General features: G+C 39.8%; 1 protein-coding gene across 2 annotated transcripts in view; it reads right to left on the bottom strand.

Moving 5' to 3' along the window:
• RAD54L (RAD54 like) overlaps positions 1-20,366 on the bottom strand; it is a 64,781-nt gene that overhangs the window by 21,954 nt on the left and 22,461 nt on the right. For both annotated transcript variants that reach the window (XM_053693981.1, XM_053693982.1), the window contains exons 7-14: positions 19,228-19,516; positions 18,716-18,840; positions 17,907-18,057; positions 9,807-9,933; positions 8,767-8,841; positions 7,051-7,181; positions 6,082-6,192; positions 5,774-5,897 (exon numbers count right to left, since the gene is read on the bottom strand). In XM_053693981.1, coding sequence (XP_053549956.1) covers positions 5,774-5,897; positions 6,082-6,192; positions 7,051-7,181; positions 8,767-8,841; positions 9,807-9,933; positions 17,907-18,057; positions 18,716-18,840; positions 19,228-19,516 — 1,133 coding nt within the window. The remainder of the gene's footprint in view (positions 1-5,773; positions 5,898-6,081; positions 6,193-7,050; positions 7,182-8,766; positions 8,842-9,806; positions 9,934-17,906; positions 18,058-18,715; positions 18,841-19,227; positions 19,517-20,366) is intronic.

Below are 20,366 nucleotides of genomic sequence, written 5' to 3'. Positions count from 1 at the left end.
TTTAAAAGCACGGACCACGTCTAAATTGTGCAGAAGACGTTCTGAGAAGAAGGATTAGGACACAAAGAAGGAATGAACAACAATCTCCTGATTAATGTTCCGATCAGACACCACCTTAGGAAGAAATCCTAATTTAGTATGTAAAACTACCTTATCTGAATGGAAAATAAGGTAAGGAGATTTGTACTGCAATGCCAAAAGCTCTGACACTCTACGAGCCGAAGAAATAGCAACAAGAAATAAAACTTTCCAAGATAACAATATCTAAGGAATTCATAGGCTCAAACGGAGCCCCTTGAAGAACTCTGAAAACTAAATTAAGACTCCATGGAGGAGTAACTGGTTTGAACACAGGCCTGATCCTGACTAAGGCCTGACAAAATGATTGTACATCTGGAACATCTGCCAGACGTTTGTGTAACAAAATAGATAAGGCCGAGATTTGACCCTTTAGGGAACTAGTCGATAAACCTTTCTCCAAACCCTCTTGGAGAAAAGACAAAATTCTAGGAATCCGAACTGTACTCCATGAGTAGCCCTTGGATTCACACCAATAGAGATATTTACGCCAAATTTTATGGTAAATACTCCTAGTTACAGGCTTACGAGCCTGAATCATGGTCTCTATGACGGAGTCAGAAAACCCCCGCTTGGACAAAATTAAGCGTTCAATATCTCCAAGCAGTCAGCTTCAGAGAAACTAGGTTTGGATGAAGGAAAGGCCCCTGAATCAAAAGGTCCTTCCTCAACGGGAGTCTCCAAGGTGGCAGAAATGCCATCTCCCCCAGATCCGCATACCAGATCCTGCGAGGCCAGGCCGGTACTATAAGAATCACCGAAGCCTTCTCCTGTTTGATTCGAGCAATTACCTGAGGAAGAAGCGCAAACAGAGGAAATAAGTATGCTAGACTGAAGGTCCAAGAGACCGCCAGAGCATCTATCAGTGCCGTCTGGGGGTCCCTGGACCTCGACCCGTATCTCGGGAGCTTGGCATTCTGATGAGATGCCATGAGATCCAACTCAGGCTGACCCCACTTGAGAATCAGATAGGAGAACACTTCCGGATGGAGTTCCCACTCCCCCGGATGAAAAGTCTGCCTGCTCAGGAAGTCCGCCTCCCAGTTGTCCACCCCTGGAATGTGGATCGCCGACAGACAGCAAAAATTAGCCTCCACCCACTGAATTATCTTGGATACCTCCATTCCTAAGGAACTCCTCGTTCCTCCACGATGATTGATGTAAGCCACTAAAGTTATGTTGTCCGACTGGAACCTGATAAACTGGACTGTGGGTAACTGGGGCCAGGCCAGAAGAGCATTGTAGATCGCTCTCAGTTCCAGAATGTTTATGGGGAGAACAGACTGAGTGAGTCCAAACTCCCTGAACCTTTAGGGAGCCCCAGACTGCTCCCCACCCCAGAAGGCTGGCACCTGTTGTCACAATCACCCAAGATGTTCTGCGAAAGCAGGTCCCCTGGGAGAGATGATCCAGAGATAACCACCATTGAAGAGAGTCCCTTGTCTCCTGTTCCAGAGTTATTCGAGGAAACAAGTCTGCATAATACCCGTTCCATTGCCTGAGCATGCTTAGCTGCAGAGATCTGAGCTGGAAACGAGCAAACGTGATGATGTCCATCGCTGCCACCATCAGCTCTACTAACTCCATGCACTGAGCCACTGACGGCTAAGGAGTGGACTGAAGTACTTGACAAGTATCGATAATCTTTGATTTCCTGATTTCTGTCAGAAATATCTTCATGGACAAGGAGTCTATTATGGTTCCCAAGAAAGTGACTCTTGTATCCAGAACTAGGTAACTCTTTCCCACATTTACCTTCCACCCGTGAGTTCTCAGGAAAGATAACACTATGTTGGTGTGGGATCTTGCTTGTTGAAAAGATGGCGCCTGGACTAGAATGTTGTCCAGAGAAGGCGCCACTCCTATGCCCCGTGACCGAAAAACCGCCAACAGAGACCCCAGAACCTTTGTGAAGATTCTCGGAGCAGTGGCCAGGCAGCCACGAACTGGAACACGTGCTTATCCTGGAAGGCAAACCTTAGGAACTTGTGATGATCCCTGTGAATGGGAACATGTAGATACGCGTCCTTTAAATCCACTGTTATCATAAATTGACCCTCTTGGATCAATGGGAGAATGGAACGTATAGTGTCCATCTTGAAGGACGGAAATCTGAGAAATTTGTTTAGACTCTTTAGATCTAAAATTGGTCTGAAGGTTCCCTCCTTTTTAGGAACCACGAACAGATTGGAATAGAAACCCTGACCTTGTTCCTGTACTGGGACGGGAACAATCACTCCCAGGGCAGAGATGTCTCTTACACAATGTAAGAACGCCTCTCCTTTTGTCTGGTCTGCAGACAATCTTGAAAGAAGAAATCTGCCTCTGGGAGGAAAATCTTTGAACTCCAATTTGTATCCCTGAGACACTATTGCTATTGCCCAGGGATCCTGAACCCAAGCCTGAACGAAGAAGGAAAGTCTGCCCCCTACCAGATCCGGTCTCGGATCGGGGGCATGCCCTTCATGCTGTTTTGGATTCATTAGCAGGCTTCTTGGATTGTTTACCCTTGTTCCAAGACTGGTTGGGTCTCCATGTAGGTTTAGCTTGTTCCTGCTTAGGAGGAGGAAGAGAAGGAATTTCCCTTGAAATTTCGAAAGGAACGAAAATTACTCTGTCGTCCTTTTTGTTTGTTTCTCTTATCCTGAGGAAGGAGATGACCCTTACCTCCCGTAATATCAGAGATAATTTCCGTCAGGCCAGGTCCAAACAAGGTCTTCCCCTTGTAAGGGATTGCTAGAAGCTTAGACTTAAATGACACGTCCGCAGACCAAGGTTTTAACCATAAGGCTCTGCGGGCTAGGACAGAGAAACCCGAACTCTTAGCCACCAGCTTAATAATCTGAAGGGAAGCATCCGTAATAAAAGCATTAGCTAGCTTCAGAGCTTTTATCCTGTCTTGGATCTCCTCCAAAGAAGTCTCAGTCCTGAGAGACTCAGACAGAGCATCAAACCAATATTCTGCCGCACTAGTGACAGTAGCAATGCACGCAGCAGAATGCAACAGCAGACCCTGGTGAACATAAATCTTTTTAAGTAAACCCTCTAATTTTTTGTCCATAGGATCTTTGAAAGCACAACTATCCTCTATGGGAATAGTAGTTCTCTTGGCTAAGGTGGAAACAGCACCTTCCACCTTAGGAACTGTTTGCCAAGCCTCCTTGAAAGAGTCAATGGGAAACCTCTTCTTAAAAATAGGAGATGGGGAAAAGGGAATGCCTGGTCTCTCCCACTACTTAGTAACTATCTCCGAAGCTCGCTCTGGTACCGGAAATATGTCTGAGTAAGAAGGAACTTTGAAATATCTGTCTAATTTACTAGACTTTGCAGGGGCCACCACAACCGTGGAGTCACAGTTGTCTAAAGTAACCAAAACCTCCCTGAGTAGCAGGCGGCGGTGTTCTAACTTAAACCTAAAAGTTACAACCTCGGAGTCTGTCAGAGGCAATGAACCTTCCGAATCGGAGATTTCACCCTTCGATGAAACAGCAGGACCCTCCTCTTCATGGTCTTGGGAGGGTACCTCCGAAACTGCAACAATTGCATCAGAACTAACTGAATGTCTGGCTCTCCTCTTACGCTTGCCCTGCAACATTGGGAAAGCAGATAATGCATCAGAAATTGTAGAAGACATGAGAGAAGCAATGTCTTTTAAAGTAACTCCAGCAGGAGCTATAGCAGAAGTGCAGGGCCCTGCTTGTGCGGGCGATAAAGTTTGGGACGCTTGGGGAGAAAGCTGCAGCATATATTGACCCTCGTCATTAGACTCTTTGACAACATCTGCCTTAGAAGAGACTGGCTCTCAAAAAATCTTATAACTCAAAGTCCTTTGTACACATGAAGGACAGAAAGGGATTGGTGGTTCCACATTAGCATCAAAACATAAAGCACAGGTGATATCTTGCAAGTCCCCTTGATCCATGCTTACATACAATATTCCATTTAATAACAAAAAATTATCAAAATTATTTGGAAATATTAATTTAAAAAAAACAAAAAAAAAACACGTTACTGTCACTTTAAATACAAAACGGTCCTTTTTCTTTTCATTTGCAAACTTCGTTACAAAAAAATAATACAACCTCTGCACCTCAGCACTCTGAAGTGCTGAAGTGCTCCTACCTTACTGAAGATCGTTCAAAGACTCCTTCCCTGTCTGCAGACGATCTGTTAGAAAAGCCAACAACAGCTGATATACCGAGAAGACCGCGCCTGTACTAGTAACGCATGTTCTCCATGCGACTCCAGCACAGACCGATCAAATACTAGGACTGAATTTCTTCGCAGCACTTCCCACAGCTTCTCTGATAACTGAAGCGCTATGGAGTGGCGCGCAAATGCCGGAAGGACCGCCCATCGTGGGCATGACCTAAATAACCCTTCCTTTCTATCAAACAAGTTAACCACGAAGCCATTAAAGATCTGTGAGATCTTGCAGCATAACCCCTTAGCCCCTGTGCCCTGGTATATCAAACTGCCCAAATAGTTTTTCCCACCTGAAAAACATTTAATGTTCCAATATAAAGCACTATATTAATAAAGAGCCCCTTATGTTATACGTTCCAGTGTGCTTATAAAATTTCTGAGTCCTTTTCCCAGAAAACTAAAGGTAGAACTTATCTTGACTTCTGCCTGGCAGCAAGGCACCTCTCAGGTTTGAGAGGTCCTATCCCTCACATCGACCTGAGGAGAATAAAATGCTGAGTTAAAGATCACTTTAGACTGAAGGATATAGGGCAGCAAGAAATATGGGAGGCGCAGTGAGAATTATGTCCCACAAGTTCCCATTGCTCTAAAGCCACCAAGGCTCTACTGAAGAGACTGATATGGACTACGGCTACACCCTAGAACAAAGCAGCACAATCTTGCACTACTTTAAAAATAATAAACTCTTGATTGAAGAATCTATACTAACACCTCACTTTACCTGTTCCTATCACTAACGTAGGCAAAGAGAATGACTGGAGTGGGAGGGAAGGGAGGAGCTATTTAACAGCTCTGCTGTGGTGCTCTTTGCCTCCTCCTGCTGACCAGGAGGTGAATATCCCATAAGTAATTAAGATGATCGGTGGATTCATCGTGTCTTAAAAAAGAAAAAAAAAAGTGCTTTTATTTCTGTACTGCACAATGGGTTCTCTCCAATTTATATTATAACCCCCAAAAGCCGGTAGTGCCCCTATTTCACATGTGGATACCCTTGATGACAATTTAGTAAGGTGATCACAGTTACAGCAGTGGTCGCTGGGCCATTTTCAATATCCTTTACTAAAATCTATGGGGGAAAGAATTATACTTTTTTTTTTTTTTAACAGTTTTTGCCGCAGATCTCACATGCTATGAATTATAAATAGAACAATGGCATATTGTGAATCTGCTGGAAAAAAAACCCAATATATAGTTTGTGTGGATCACTCACTGAAATTTAACTTACAATAGGGCTTAAATGTAGATAGCCAAAAAAGCTAAAAAATAGCTCTGCACTTAGTAGCAAAAGGGTTAATAGTTCACATTGGTACATACTTGCAGGGTCCCTAACATTAACTGTAAGGGGTTCGGATATGTAACCACAAATGATCCCAATGTTCTCTTCTTCACAAACATCTTGTGGCACTGCAGCTGTGGGTGTAATTAAATAGTACTGTAGGGATAATTACTAAATATGACCATCCCTCTGATGTCTGGGAACTTATCCTACCTCCTAGTCCTGCAGAGCTTCTCAAATAAATCCAGCGTCTGGGTGTAATTGGACACAAGGACAACCTTGTCATTGCTTGTGCTTCTGGTGACAGCCAGGATATAATCCAGAACCAACATTTTCCCTAAAGACCAGGACAAGTACATACAACTTGGTTAGATAGATTAATAGTTAGCAGCACGTACAGAGACATGGAGCCAGATTGTACTAAATCAAAATTAAAAATGAGAAAGATGGAAATGTTTATTTATTTATTTATAGCTTACATCCAATTAATGCTTTATTATAACACCAAGCTTTGCTCTTACCGGATAACTGCGGCTCCACAGCTTTAGTGCTATACCCAGGGGGGAATAAATTTACTGCTCCTTGGAATCCTTCCTCCTCTTCTACACATTTATCATAAATCAGCGCAGGATCTATAAATTTACAACATGACGAAAATGTTTTAAAATGTATGAAAATGTAAAATAAGAGTAAATGAATTATGTGTTTAAAGTGCCATAAAGCATTTTGAGTTATGTGTATAGTATAAAAGGGGTAAAATACAGTGAGCGGGGGGGGAAAAAAAAAAAGCTTATACGTTTTTAATAACATTTCCAAAAATCTACAAAATTACTTACACTTTAATGTTGCCAAGTGTAGCTTGCTCCACCCACCTTATCAGTGTCCTACTCCAAACCTTGTGGTATCATATAGTAAAGTGTGCATGTGAGGATAATTACTTATGTAAGCAAGGGGGGGGGGGGGGTTGAGGTGGGACAGCAGGTACTGCTATTGTTTGTTGCCAAGAGGCTTGCTCGTTTCCATTGGGATCATTTCACATGCTTTGTGAAAGCTTCAACATACTGTGCACTGCATTGGTCAGGTGCCACGTGACTGCCCCCTACCGTGCACAAGTGCATTCTGCAGAAGCTATGGCCTGGATAGCGCCTTCCATATATGGAAATGCCCAGGGGGGAGCTTGCTGCAAACAAAACTATGCCTGAATTAAAGGGGTTAATATAGAAACCGTTTTTTAGGTAAGCTTTGTGTTCATTATATATTTAGAAACTTACAGTATGTTAGTTCATACTGTTTTATGTCCCTTTAAGATTCACTAAGGATGGCAAAGCCAAGGTACTGAACGTCAGTGAGCGCTCTGAGAAAAAGACCTTTAATGACTGCCCAGATGTCACCCCTTACTGGTCTTGCCAATTCTTATGGAAGCTAGGCCAATGTAAAGCTTTTGCAAACTGCATCGTCATCTTGCTGACCACACAATTAAGGATACTCACGATTGCAAAGTTTTTTTAAAGATGTGATAGAGGACAGTGAAGACACGCTCATTTTCCCCCCGCTCAGTTCCTCTACAGGCTTTGCTTGTTTTAAGAACAGTTTGTAGAGCTCGGACTGGAGAGGAGTTAACCTGAAACACAGAATAACATAGTGGCTGTTTATGATAGGACATTGAGGGGACATGAAACTGTGAAAAATCCTTTTGCACTTAAACAGATTTAGCTTAATCCCATGACACATTTGCTGTATTACTGGGAGAGTTTAGTGTCAAAAACTTCCACACATCCACCAAAACAGGACACGTTTACCAGCAATATTCACAGTAGCAGTAATGTTTCCTAGGCCCAGGACAATAAAGTCAGAATTAAACTTTCATGATTCAGTTAGACCATTAAAAAAAATGCAGTTTACTTCCATCATCAAATTGTGCATCTATGTTTTACATGCAAACTTTCTGTTCTTACCGAGTAAAAGTCTATACATACAAGTTTGTAATTAACTAGCTGATACACACACTATATATAATTTAATAAGAACAAATACATATAAATAAACCTTCCCCTATGGTATTGAGGTCTCGTTTTGTGAGTAGGGAATACCCTAGGGGAAGGTTTATTTATATGTATTTGTTCTTATTAAACTGATTTGCACTATTAGAGGTGTTTTTGTGCGCTTGTTTTTCTAGATATCTGCAGCTGTACCTCATCACTCAACTTGAACCTTGAGTTTGTTTTTGACGAGCAGCACTAAACACCTCTTCCTGACACTACTTCGCCTTATCAGGATAAGACTTTCTATTTTATATATATTCATATATATTTATTGTTACTAAGAAAAACTTTTTATTGTAATGTAAAATATTATATCTATACATACATTTCTTTTGATCTAATTGATTTTATTAGTTTAAATACTTTTGAATCCCATTGTGAGTGTGCGCACTCTTTTCTGTATTGGTGGATACATTTAGGTGTACCCACTTTTATAGTTTTCTAACATATACATCTATCAGTCTGAAAAAAAACATTACAGCCACTTGTTACAATTAAATGGATTTTTCTTTCACTATAGAGCATGCATGAACAACTTTTCACTTTAGTTCTGTTATCTGCTTTATTCCCTTGATTTCCTTTGTTGAAAAGAATACCTAGGTAGGCTCAGGAGCAGCAACTACTACTAGGAGCTAGCTGTCTGGTGGCTGCATGTATGCGCCGCTCGTCATTGGCTCAGCTGATATGTTCAGCTTCAACAAATGATACCAAGAAAATTAAAGGGAAACTAAAACCAATTTTTTTCTTTCATGATTCAGGTAGAGAATACAATTTTAAATAACATTCCAATTTACTTCTATTATCTAATTTGCTTCATTCTTTAAATATCCCTTGTTGAAGAAATAGCAATGCACATGAGTGAGCCAATCACACGAGCCATCTATGTATAGCCACCAATCAGCAGCTTCTGAGCATATCTAGATATTCTTTTCAGCAAAGGATATCAAGAGAATGAAGCAAATTGGATAATAGAAGTAAATTAGAAAGTTGATTAAAATTGCATGTTCTTTCTATATCATGAAAGAAATAATTTGGGTTCCATGTCCCTTTAAGCAAATTGGAAAGTTGTCTAAACTGTGTGCTCTGTCTTAATCATGAAAGAAAAATAAACAAACAATCTGTTTTTCAGAATATATTTTTTTTTAAAAAAATTTAAAACGTTACCTGCAGCAAACCACCTGTTCAATCTTCACTGGAAGGTACTTGGACAGAATGTCTGAGGTTCTTCTGATAAGACACCTGTAACAGATCCAATGATATAATCGTTATACACAGTATAGAAAGGGGGATGTCACTACAGCAGGTGCACAGCTGGTTTTTGGTTTGCTGGCACATACCTGACAGTGTCAGTGATGATGCACAAAAGTATAAACAAAGTCATACAGATTAACATGGTTTGGAACTAGTTTATTTTACTAACCTTTATAATAAAGAAAAAGATATGATAGCTGGTTTAAGGTAACAGCAGTTGGTTCTGAAAATAATGTACAGTAACACGGCTATCATTACCGCAATGGCTCTTGTGATGAAGGCATTATTCAGATATATAATAATGAAAACTGAACATTAGGGGTCTGCATTTCGATGCTTCGGTAGCATTCGAATGCGGAAGTCGGCGGTGGTGGCGGCATTTGGCTCTTTTCAAAGACACATTTATTCTTGTGAAAGTGCATCCAGTTTCTACTAAAGCATCCAAATGCACACCCCTACTGAACCTTCTTCTGTAGGACTTTACCCTAAGTTAGCTTCAGTTATTACTTTAGGGGGCATAGCCGATACCTGCTACAGACAAGCATAAACCATTTATGCTAGAACTGTGTGCTCATATCTATCAGCATAAGAAGCACCACTATCTGGGCAGAAGTAATGGACAGTAACATAAGGATGTGCACAACGTAACAGGCAGCATCAATTAGGTAGAACAAGCGAACAGATGAACCAGTTTTTAGTTGAGGATTTTCAAAATGAACAACTGGTCTAATCTGAGCAATTAGCAGATCTGGAGTAGTGAGCTACAAATTTTAATACGGGAGCCAATGGGGTGGCACAGGTGCAATCGCTATTTGATTTGGTCAATTCTGCCACAGGACAGTAGGAAAGGGAGTATCTGAAATAGGCAGCAATGTAACATATCAAATAGATACTCTGTAAAGTCCATGTCACGTTGCGGTCATGTTATCAGTGTAACCTACAGAACAACAAACCTGTTTACAACACTAATCAGCTCTTTCAGCTTTTCCTCTCCCTTCTGCCGGTCTGCCGGGCTGGCATCAGCATCTCTTCCTTTCAAGATGGGGATTTCAAAACGTTTCTTAAACTCTTGTGCGGTCCCTGTGAAGACAGACATTAAAATGTAAGTAGCTAGAGACAGAAAGGCTAAGGGAGGTTGTTATAAATAGTGAGAAGCAGTTTAAAAGCAATGATCGGGGGGAGTACTGTCCATTACATTTCTACCCGCAGATACTGTACATAGCTTGTTCCTCCCATTCTGTCCTCCATGGACCTGATTATTTTTTTTGTGCAATGTAATACAAAGAGCACAAACCACTCATACCTAAACCAAAATTGAGGTAAGGCTTTGTAGGCATAAAAAAGAAATCAAAACCACCAACGACACACTAAGAAGATGAGGAAACTTATAAGAGCCTCATACTCTAGATTTGGCTTTCTGATAAGACGTCACAGTCTTTGCTGACTTAATAATGTGAAGACATATAGAGGGCGCTTGTAAAAATAACCCAATTCTGTATATCACAGCACAGGTTTCAAGGACATGTTGGATCGGTCTTTACCTGGTACGTGCACAGGGCTGATAAGACCCTACAACTGGAAGTTGCCTATGTTTGAGACCAGCACTGTATGATTTAAAGGCACATTAAAAGGGACAGTCTACTCTAGAATTTTTACTGATTAAAAAGATAGATAATCCTTTTATTACCCATTCCCCAGTTTTGCATAACCAAGCTAATCAGCTAGAAAAAAAATAATTAGAAAAATGATGATCCGGAGCTGCAGTAAAAACTTGATGCTTTATTTAGTAACCATTGAAACTGGTACAGTAACATGTAAAGAAAACGTGACAACTACATGCCCTTAGTAGTTAGAAAAGCTCATACGTTTTGGCGGTTTGCCGTACTCATAGCTCTCTAGCTCCCTTTGTTCTAATGGGCCTTTTTAAAAAGGGAATAAAATCATGTGATTGGCTAAGGGCTCAATGTTAAGTTAACACATTCATTACAGTTATAAATGTTAACTCCAAATTTCGTTGTCTACTTACATTTTCATTATAACCATACTGACAATACTAATACATGTTACTTCTTTCATACTATGTACAGGTTCAAACGTTGTGAATTGCTCATTGATTATTTAGACAAAGCATATATAGACATTTCCAATGTATGATAGATAGTATCAATTTCCACTAGATACCTAGTAATGGGTACAATTAAATTGTGATGTCCTTTCTAATAGCGACCCTATACCGCTTACGATAGGTCTACCCATGACTCCCTCCAGAGACTTATGCACCTTGGGGAGGTGGTTAAAAATAGGTGTCACCGGATTGTCCACCAGGAGGAAGTCACAGGTAGACCCATCCAAGATACCCAATTCCTTGCCATCATCTAGGATCTGTGCTAATTCCTGTTTATATTTTAAAGTTGGGTCCCCATTCAATTTCTGATACCTTTCATCCAACAATTGTCTTTCCGCTTCTGCAACAAATTGTCTTTTTGACATTACTACCACCGAGCCACCCTTGTCAGCATTCCTAATTACTAGTTGATCATTATTCTGGAGTTTGCTTAGTGCTTCTCTTTCTTTAAAATTAAGGTTATGCCGATTGTCGGTGGTGGCACGGTGTAGCAATGTAAGATCTCTCTCAACTCTTGCCTGAAACAACTCTAATGTGCCGCCTCTATTCTGTATTGGGTAAAATCTGGATATTTCTTTGAATTGTGGTATTTTGCACACCTGCTGGTCCTCTCCTACTGCCCCTTCCTGTAATAAACCTTCCATAGTGACCACATCACAATTTTCACTAAAGGTAAATTAATCTGTATTGATCTGTCTAGTAGTAGTACTTCTGTACTGTTAATCCTCTGATTAATTTGTTGACGTCTATCAGGGTATTAAAGAGATTGAACTTTTGTAAGGGTATAAAGCCTAGGCCCAGACTTAACACTTATTTCAATGTCAGACAAATTAAAATCTGACAGATTAATTACATTTGTGTTAGTCTCTATTGGTATTTGCTCCCTGATCTCCGTCTTCTGGTTGAGTAGCGATTTTGTCCTTGGTGTCCTGTTTGGCCACCCCTTCCTATTCCTCCCCCCTCGGGTTTTGCATGTGGGAGGGAACAAACCTGTTCTAAACCGTGTCTGTCCTCATGATCTATTACAACATTATCTTTATTGGATGGACACCCGATAGGGACAGCATCCGGGGTATATTTTGATCCCCCCTGGTACTGTTTAAGAATTGGAGGAATAGTTGTGCTGGAAGTTTTAGGTCTCACAACAAGTGGGTCCTCTAGTATTGGTTCACTCAAACTTGAAGTTTTGGCATTATCCTCCCCACCTGACGCTGAACTATCATCATATGATTCTGCCTCACTTTCTGAAAATTTAACTTTCTTACTCTTTCCGGAATCATTTTCTTTATGCCCCACTTCCTTATTATTCCTGTTGCCTTTATTATTGTTGAAACCCCTACCCCTTCCTCGTGACCTATTATAGGCTCTACGACCTTAAAACCTATCCTTTCTATTCCAAACAAAAATCCTGTTATTATCATAATCTGATTGATCCCTTAAATATTTATTATGTTTGGTTTCAATCAAAAGTGCTTTGGTTTCTACCAATGTTTTTTGAAGAATATGGTCATATTTAGGGTATTCAAGTGCATTTCTCCTCAAATTTAATTCCACTTGAAGTAACTCTATTTGATGATTTATCAAATTTAGGGCTTTGAATTTTTTAATCAACTAGAAGCAACATAAGGCGGAGAGAACATTCAGATAGAATTAAGTTCCATTCATTTATAAATTCACGATCCTCTGTTTGGAAGGTAGGGAATTTATTGAGCCTAAGGCCCCTAGGTATAATCTTTAATTCATGGTATTCATTTAGTGTCATTATATCCCATCTCAATTTGTTGTCCTTCAAAAGTAAAAATTCCATCTCCTCAAACAGTTTTGCTAATGTAAACTGATCTATCTGTGCAAAAGACTTCTAAGTCCTGTATACTATTGTCCCTTTCCTGTAATGTTTTTAAAGAAAGAAAAAAAAAAGGACCCCAATTCATTTGATACTGCTACTTCCATAGTGTCTTCCTGCCCTTAGGCTATCTACTATGCAATGACAATTGGTACACTGGAATAAAGTGTCTAATTGGTTATGTGTGTTCAAAGTTTAGTCCGATATGATAAGTAACCACTGTAATAAACCCTCAATACAGATCTATGGCTGAAAACTGATATGGCTTGAAGTTATATAGCTTCTTGCACAGACTATATCTACCATTACAAGCATATATGTAATACAATCAAAACATTTGTTCAAAATTGTGTCATCAAGTAGTAATCTCCATCTATTCGATGACTATTAACAATTAAAATGTAACACCTTACTGACTGCAAACTGATGTAATTAATCCTGAATGTTAAGCGTGGTCTAAAATAAGTGCCAATGTATCACCATATTATGTAAAATACATCACACTATATAACAATCACAGTATTTGGCCGGACAATTCAGGGAATATTAGCAATTAGAGATTAAATTATTACAATCCCTCTTAATGCTTATGTAGATAACAGAAAGATTGTGTCCTTTTGTTAATCAATAGTCATTCATATTGGGCAAAATGATGTTAGCTGATTCTTAGCCGATTCTTGCATAACATGATAAGCCATATATCTAAGCACAAGGCTGTTGCAAGACATTAGTAGTCTAAGGAATAACCATTCAATTCACAACAAAAGTACTCCTTTTATAAATAGCATTTTGTTCATAGTGCAACTTGATACTACGATCTAGTTGAGTCCCCAATGAATGGCAGTATTAAGCGCTGATGCTAAGTCCCAAAATGTCCAATTAGTAGACCTCAAGGTAAAGGGTTAAGTAAAGCCGTACACTTAAACAACAATATACAAATTCCCCAAGCCGGGGAAAACCCTCTAGCTGCAGCAGAAGGCTTGTGATTGGCACTTGTCTCTTACTGTTATTGTGCACAGGGATATAATCATAGACCCATATGTCCTGGCAATAGCGGTAATCTGGTGATGCACTTACCCCCATCTTCACGGCCCTTGTCTGTGTCCGCCTAGTGTGGAGTTGCCGTTCGGGAGACCTCTCTCCTGGGCAATGTGGAATCCGGTTGTCCTAGCTTGGAGCCACACTGCTCCCACAAGCCGCTCGATCCGGACGCCGTAAGCTCTCACACATTCTGGCTCAAACATACAACGTCATCGTTGGTGCCGACTCTTGGGGGGGTAAGTGATTCCGGAATCACTGAAACCGCTTCACAGACTGCCTCCAATCCCTTGTGCTGCCAAACTGGAAACAATGCCTCCTGGGAACAAACTGCATTAGCTCCTAGAGCGGCTCAATGAATAAATAGAAAAAGGATGATCCGGAGCTGCAGTAAAAACTTGATGCTTTATTTAGTAACCATTAAAACTGGTACAGTAAGATGTAAAGAAAACGTGACAACTACATGCCCTTAGTAGTTAGAAAAGCTCACGCGTTTCGGCGGTTTGCCGTACTCATAGCTCTCTAGCTCCCTTTGTTCTAATGGGCCTTTTTAAAAGGGAATAAAATCATGTGATTGGCTAAGGGCTCAATGTTAACACATTCATTACAGGTATAAATGTTAACTCCAAATTTCGTTGTCTACTTACATTTTCATTATAACCATACTGACAATACTAATACATGTTACTTCTTTCATACTATGTACAGGTTCAAACGTTGTGAATTGCTAATTGATTATTTAGACAAAGCATATAGATAGTATCAATTTCCACTAGATACCTAGTAATGGGTACAATTAAATTGTCTGAGTGACATGTGCAAGGCACAGCCCCGGAATAATACTGTGCTCTGCGCTATGCTAGCTGGACTCTGTAATTCAATTTAGTTTAAATTATACCTAGATGGTACTCGCCCATTAACTTATTATGCAGTTGGATAGCAACTGATTATTTTGCCTATTCATATATATGGCTTCCCACAATTTAACAACTTTTTTGTGGACTATTTGTTTAATTGCTAATAATTATTTTACACAATCTAAATGGCTTAATCTGCCACACATCTAGTACCAAAAATTAATTAAAATCATAGGCTGAATTTAATCCCATTGGATATCTAGTTTCTAATTGGAATATCCAGAACACCTCCCTTTTGGCTAGTGCTTTATTTCTGCCCCCCCCCCCCTCTCCGTCCAGCATCAACAGTTTCTATGATTGTCCATGTAAAGCTTGTACTGTTCTTATTATGGACTCTATTAAAATGCTGGACTAATTTTCTTGATCTAACCCTCACAGGAAAACCCAATGTTGGCATTGAAACAGAAGTGTAAAGAAAACCAATTACTGGTAACACACTCCTCCACGCCAGGAGCAGGAATCCGAAACAGGTCTTTAGGTTAGTCGCAAAAGGACAATTCACTAGACTAAAGAGAAATTGTAGCAATGAAAAACAGTATGGGGAACATGAGGAAAAATAATCTAACCGCCTGAGGAATAGAGGTTATAAACCTCAGGACATCGTTAAGGCTAGAAATGAAGTGGCTAAAGTTAATAGACAGCAATTATTAACAAAGTCAAAATAATAAAAATAAAATTAAAAAAAAAGTAGAAACTATGAAGGATAAAAGCAAAGGAATCTTTTTTGTCACAGATTACAGCATACAATATCATAAAATCTGTCACATAGTGCAGAAGCATTTCAGAATATTGGCAGCTGATGAAGCCCTAGCAGAAACAGTAGAAAAAGGGTGTAGATGTTCCTTTAGAAAAGGTGTTACTATGGGTAATATTTTAGCACCCACACAACTTAAAATACCACAGAGGAGTGAACAAAGCTCTTGGCTTAGGTTCAAGGGCGTTTACAAATGCAGTAATCTTTCTTGCAAAGCTTGCGAACATTTAATGGTGGGGGAAGGCTTCAGAAGCTATGCCACAAATAAAACCTACAATCACAATAAGTGCATGAATTGTAGAAGTAAGTTTGCTGTTTACTTAGCAGGCTGCACGGTCTGTTGCCTACAATACGTAGGTATGACGTCAAGGGAAACACGAGTACGCATCAGGGAACACCTCTCTGATATCAAGACAGGGGCCCTGAGTACCCCTCTAGTCCAGCATTTTAATAGAGTCCATAATAAGGACAGTACAAGCTTTACATGGACAATCATAGAAACTGTTGATGCTGGATGGAGAGGGGGGACAGAAATAAAGCACTAACCAAAAGGGAGGTGTTCTGGATATTCCAATTAGAAACTAGGATATCCAATGGGACTAAATTCAGCCTATGATTTAATTAATTTTTAGTACTAGATGTGTGGCAGATTAAGCCATTTAGATTGTGTAAAATAAAATTATTAGCAATTAAACAAATAGTCCACAAAAAAGTTGTTAAATTGTGGAAAGCCATATATATGAATAGGCAAACTAATCAGTTGCTATCCAACTGCATAATAAGTTAATGGGCGAATACCATCTAGGTATAATTTAAACTAAATTGAATTACAGAGTCCAGCTAGCATAGCGCAGAGTACAGTATTATTCCGGGGCTGCGCCTTGCACATGTCACTCAGACAATTTAATTGTACCCATTACTAGGTATCTAGTGGAAATTGCTACTATCTATCATACATTGGAAATGTCTATATATGCTTTGTCTAAATAATCAATGAGCAATTCACAACGTTTGAACCTGTACATAGCATGAAAGAAGTAACATGTATTAGTATTGTCAGTATGGTTATAATGAAAATGTAAGTAGACAACGAAATTTGTAGTTAACATTTATAACTGTAATGAATGTGTTAACATTAAGCCCTTAGCCAATCACATGATTTTATTCCCTTTTAAAAAGGCCCATTAGAACAAAGGGAGCTAGAGAGCTATGAGTACGGCAAACCGCCAAAACGTGTGAGCTTTTCTAACTACTAAGGGCATGTAGTTGTCATGTTTTCTTTATATGTTACTGTACCAGTTTTAATGGTTACTAAATAAAGCATCAAGTTTTTACTGCAGCTCCGGATCATCATTTTTCTATTTATTCATTGAGCCGCTCTAGGAGCTAATGCAGTTTGTTCCTAGGAGGCATTGTTTCCAGTTTGGCAGCACAAGGGATTGGAGGCAGTCTGTGAAGCGGTTTCAGTGATTCCGGAATCACTTACCCCCCCAAGAGTCTGCACCAACAATGATGTCATATGTCTGAGCCAGAACGTGTGAGAGCTTACGGCGTCCGGATCGACGGCTTGTGGGAGCAGTGTGGCCTCAAGCTAGGACAACCAGATTCTGCATCGCCCAGGAGAGAGGTCTCCCGAACGGCAACTCCACACTAGGCGGATACAGACAAGAGCCCTGAAGAGGGGGGTAAGTACATCACCAGATTACCGCTATTGCCAGGACATATGGGTCTATGATTATATCCCTGTGCAAAATAACAGTCAGAAACAAGTGCCAATCACAAGCGCTTCTGCTAGAAGGTTTTCCCCGGCTTGGGGAATTTGTAAAAAAAAAAATAATGCGAAGCTAATCAGCTGCATACACTAACGGTAAGCTAATGGGCTGCATAAACTAAAGGTATGCTTAGCAGCTGTATAAACTAATGGTAAGCTAATCAGCTGTATAAACTAATGGTAAGCTAATCGGCTGTATAAACGGTAAGCTAATCAGTTATATAAAGTAACTAAGCTAATCAGCTGTATAAACTAATGGTAAGCTAATGGGCTTATAAACTAACGGTAAGCTAATCAGCTATATAAAGTAACTAAGCTAATCAGCTGTATAAACTAATGGTTTATAAAGCCCATTAGCTTACCAACGATAAACTAATCAGCTGTGTAAACTAACGGTATGCTTAGCAGCTGTATAAATGGCAAGCTAATCGGCTGTATAAACTGATGGTAAGCTAATCGGCTGTAAAAACTAATGGTATGTTTAGCTAAGCATTACTGTACCAGTACAGATTTCTGTGGCACTAAAAGACTAATGACGATGGACTGGTTTCAGAAAAGCTTTTAGTGACAAATGGGCTTTTCAGACAGAATGTTACTGGTCTTACCTAGAATCCCAGCATTGACAAAGTGAACAAGGCTGAAGTACTCCAGAAGGTCATTCTGAATAGGTGTCCCAGAGATAAGGACACGTCGCGCTGTGTTCAGGCTGTTCAGTGCTTGGTAAGTTTGATTTTCAGAGTTCTTTAGTCTGTGGCCCTAAAAAAACAAGTATAACGTATGTCTGTGTGTGCAGCAGACTGTACATTCTCTGGTAGTAAAGAGGTTAATCTATGTCCTATCTATAAGTAGCTTCACAAGGATGGGATCAGTCTCTGCTTAAACTACACAGCTAATACAAAAAATGAAATAATCCCTCCGCACAATTAAATTCACAAGAAGCAATCAGAGATCCCTATGAATATTTTCCATGTAAGCTGTTTGTTCTGCCGTGCATGTAATTACAAATTGAGTTTGCTCTTCTCTACTAGGGATTAGAGTTTGTACAGAACAATCGAGGGACAGCAGGGAGGAGAACTATAGGAAAAATTAAAGCAACATCACAAATCTCCAGCACTAGAACTAATGTACCAAGTGGGGCAGACGACACCCAACCTCACATTATATCCCAAGATGCTTAGCACTGGGGACACTGCGGTTCAACTCAGGACAAATTATTTAGCCCACTGTTTAAAAAAATAGCCAATGGTTTTCTGCTCTGCATATGTCTGTAAAACAAGCCTGTGATATAAAGCCATTAGCCTAAAGTGAGCTCATCAGTCTCACATTTATAACTGGGCGTTTGTTATTGGAGGCAGAAAACATTCTGATTGCGACACATCAGTAGAGGACAGAAAGATATCACCCCTGTGCTCACCTCGTCACAGATGACCAATCCCACACTGCCCTTGTGCAGCACCTCAGCGTGCAGACGGAACGTCTCATACGAAATAATTAGGATTGGCGAGGGGACCCGTGTCCCGTGCTGGTTCATAAACCCCGCTGGTATGAAAGAACAAAATGTCAACAAACCAGAAATGTTTACATGACAATTTTTCATATTTAATGCAGTTTTATGTGTACACAAAACCTACCAGTCAAGGCCTCTTGCTAATGCAAAGTGCTACTTCATATAGACCTCCAGTTTTATATGAATTCTGAATCACTGCCTTGTAAATGTTTTTTTTTTTTTACAAGAATGTCTTTTGCTATACAACAGACCTTTATAAAAAGGATATAAATGTTACATACACATTATTATCCACTATGATACATGAGTAACTACCGCCATCATATTATCTCTCTAGGATTGTGTGCACTTTAGTTTAGGTCCAATAAGCCTCACTAGGTTCTTACAATACAATAAACACAAACGCTTTAAGAACCAACCTAGTTTCCTGTCTATCTCCTCTTTGGAGCCTCCATCAATGGCCAGTGGCTGTATCCGTCCTCCCAGCCATTTGCCAACCTCATTATACCAGTTCTTCACAAGACTGGAGGGGCAAACTACAACAGCCTTTTCAATTTCAGGTTTGGCATCTGGACTTTGTTTGAGTAATGTCCACATGAGGCTAATGCATTGTAGGGTCTTTCCTAATCCCATTTCATCTGCCATGATGCAGCCATGACTCCCATCAATACGTCTTCCAGTCACACAATCCCAAAGGAACTTCACACCCTGAGAACGGAGAAGAATGTGCATAAATATGAACATGACCACACATGGCAATTACACAACAGTATATCTGTTTGAGGTTGGAGTGTCTAATTGTATGTGACCTCAGACACTGTTGCTGTTCATTTTTCCAGTTTTATGGCAATCAAGTTAAAGGCCATCTACTAGATTTTCGAGGTCAACAGGCCAGAGAACAAATGTTCTCTTTTTGTGTAGAGATATAAACAGTAGATGCGCAAAAATGTGTTATTAGACAAATAAATATTGAAGTTGAATTATATTGGCTGGCATTCATTCATTACTGGAACTAAACAAATTAAAGAATGTTACATTTGCTCTACCTAATCGATAAACAAAATGAATGTTTTATTTGTTTTGTTCTGGCAATGAATAAATGCAGGCCAAAATATTTCAATTTTGTAGTTCAGTTGTCAAACAAATAATTAAGAACTCATTTTTGCACGTCTAATAAACACACCTTGGGTGATTCACTTCTCAGGAGTATATATATTTAAAAATGTGTGCACAAATGGTGGTAATGTAGCCGAATAAAACCTTTTTGGCTAGAAACAGAGTCATCTCCGGTCAGTTCTTGGAGGCGACTTCACATTGACCCCTCAAACAGCTTTGCTAAATGATCTTCTGAAAATTCCATGTAAACTAAGAACTCTCCTGCTACAAATAAGGCCTGTCACTGGAAGACAGCAACCATCCTTACCAAACACGTGTGACTTGAAAGGGTCTCTGAATTGCTAATGCTTTAAGAATATGGTTTCCTAAAACGCAGTAAATTAGCCTTTTTCTTCTACGTTTTACAGAGATGAATCTCTTCAAACACCTGACAATGACACAC

This window comes from Bombina bombina, chromosome 10 (genome assembly GCF_027579735.1).
Source record: "Bombina bombina isolate aBomBom1 chromosome 10, aBomBom1.pri, whole genome shotgun sequence".
Classification (NCBI taxonomy): Eukaryota; Metazoa; Chordata; class Amphibia; order Anura; family Bombinatoridae; genus Bombina; species Bombina bombina.
Note: the sequence above shows the minus strand (reverse complement) of the source record. Positions and strands in the feature narration are given on the sequence as shown.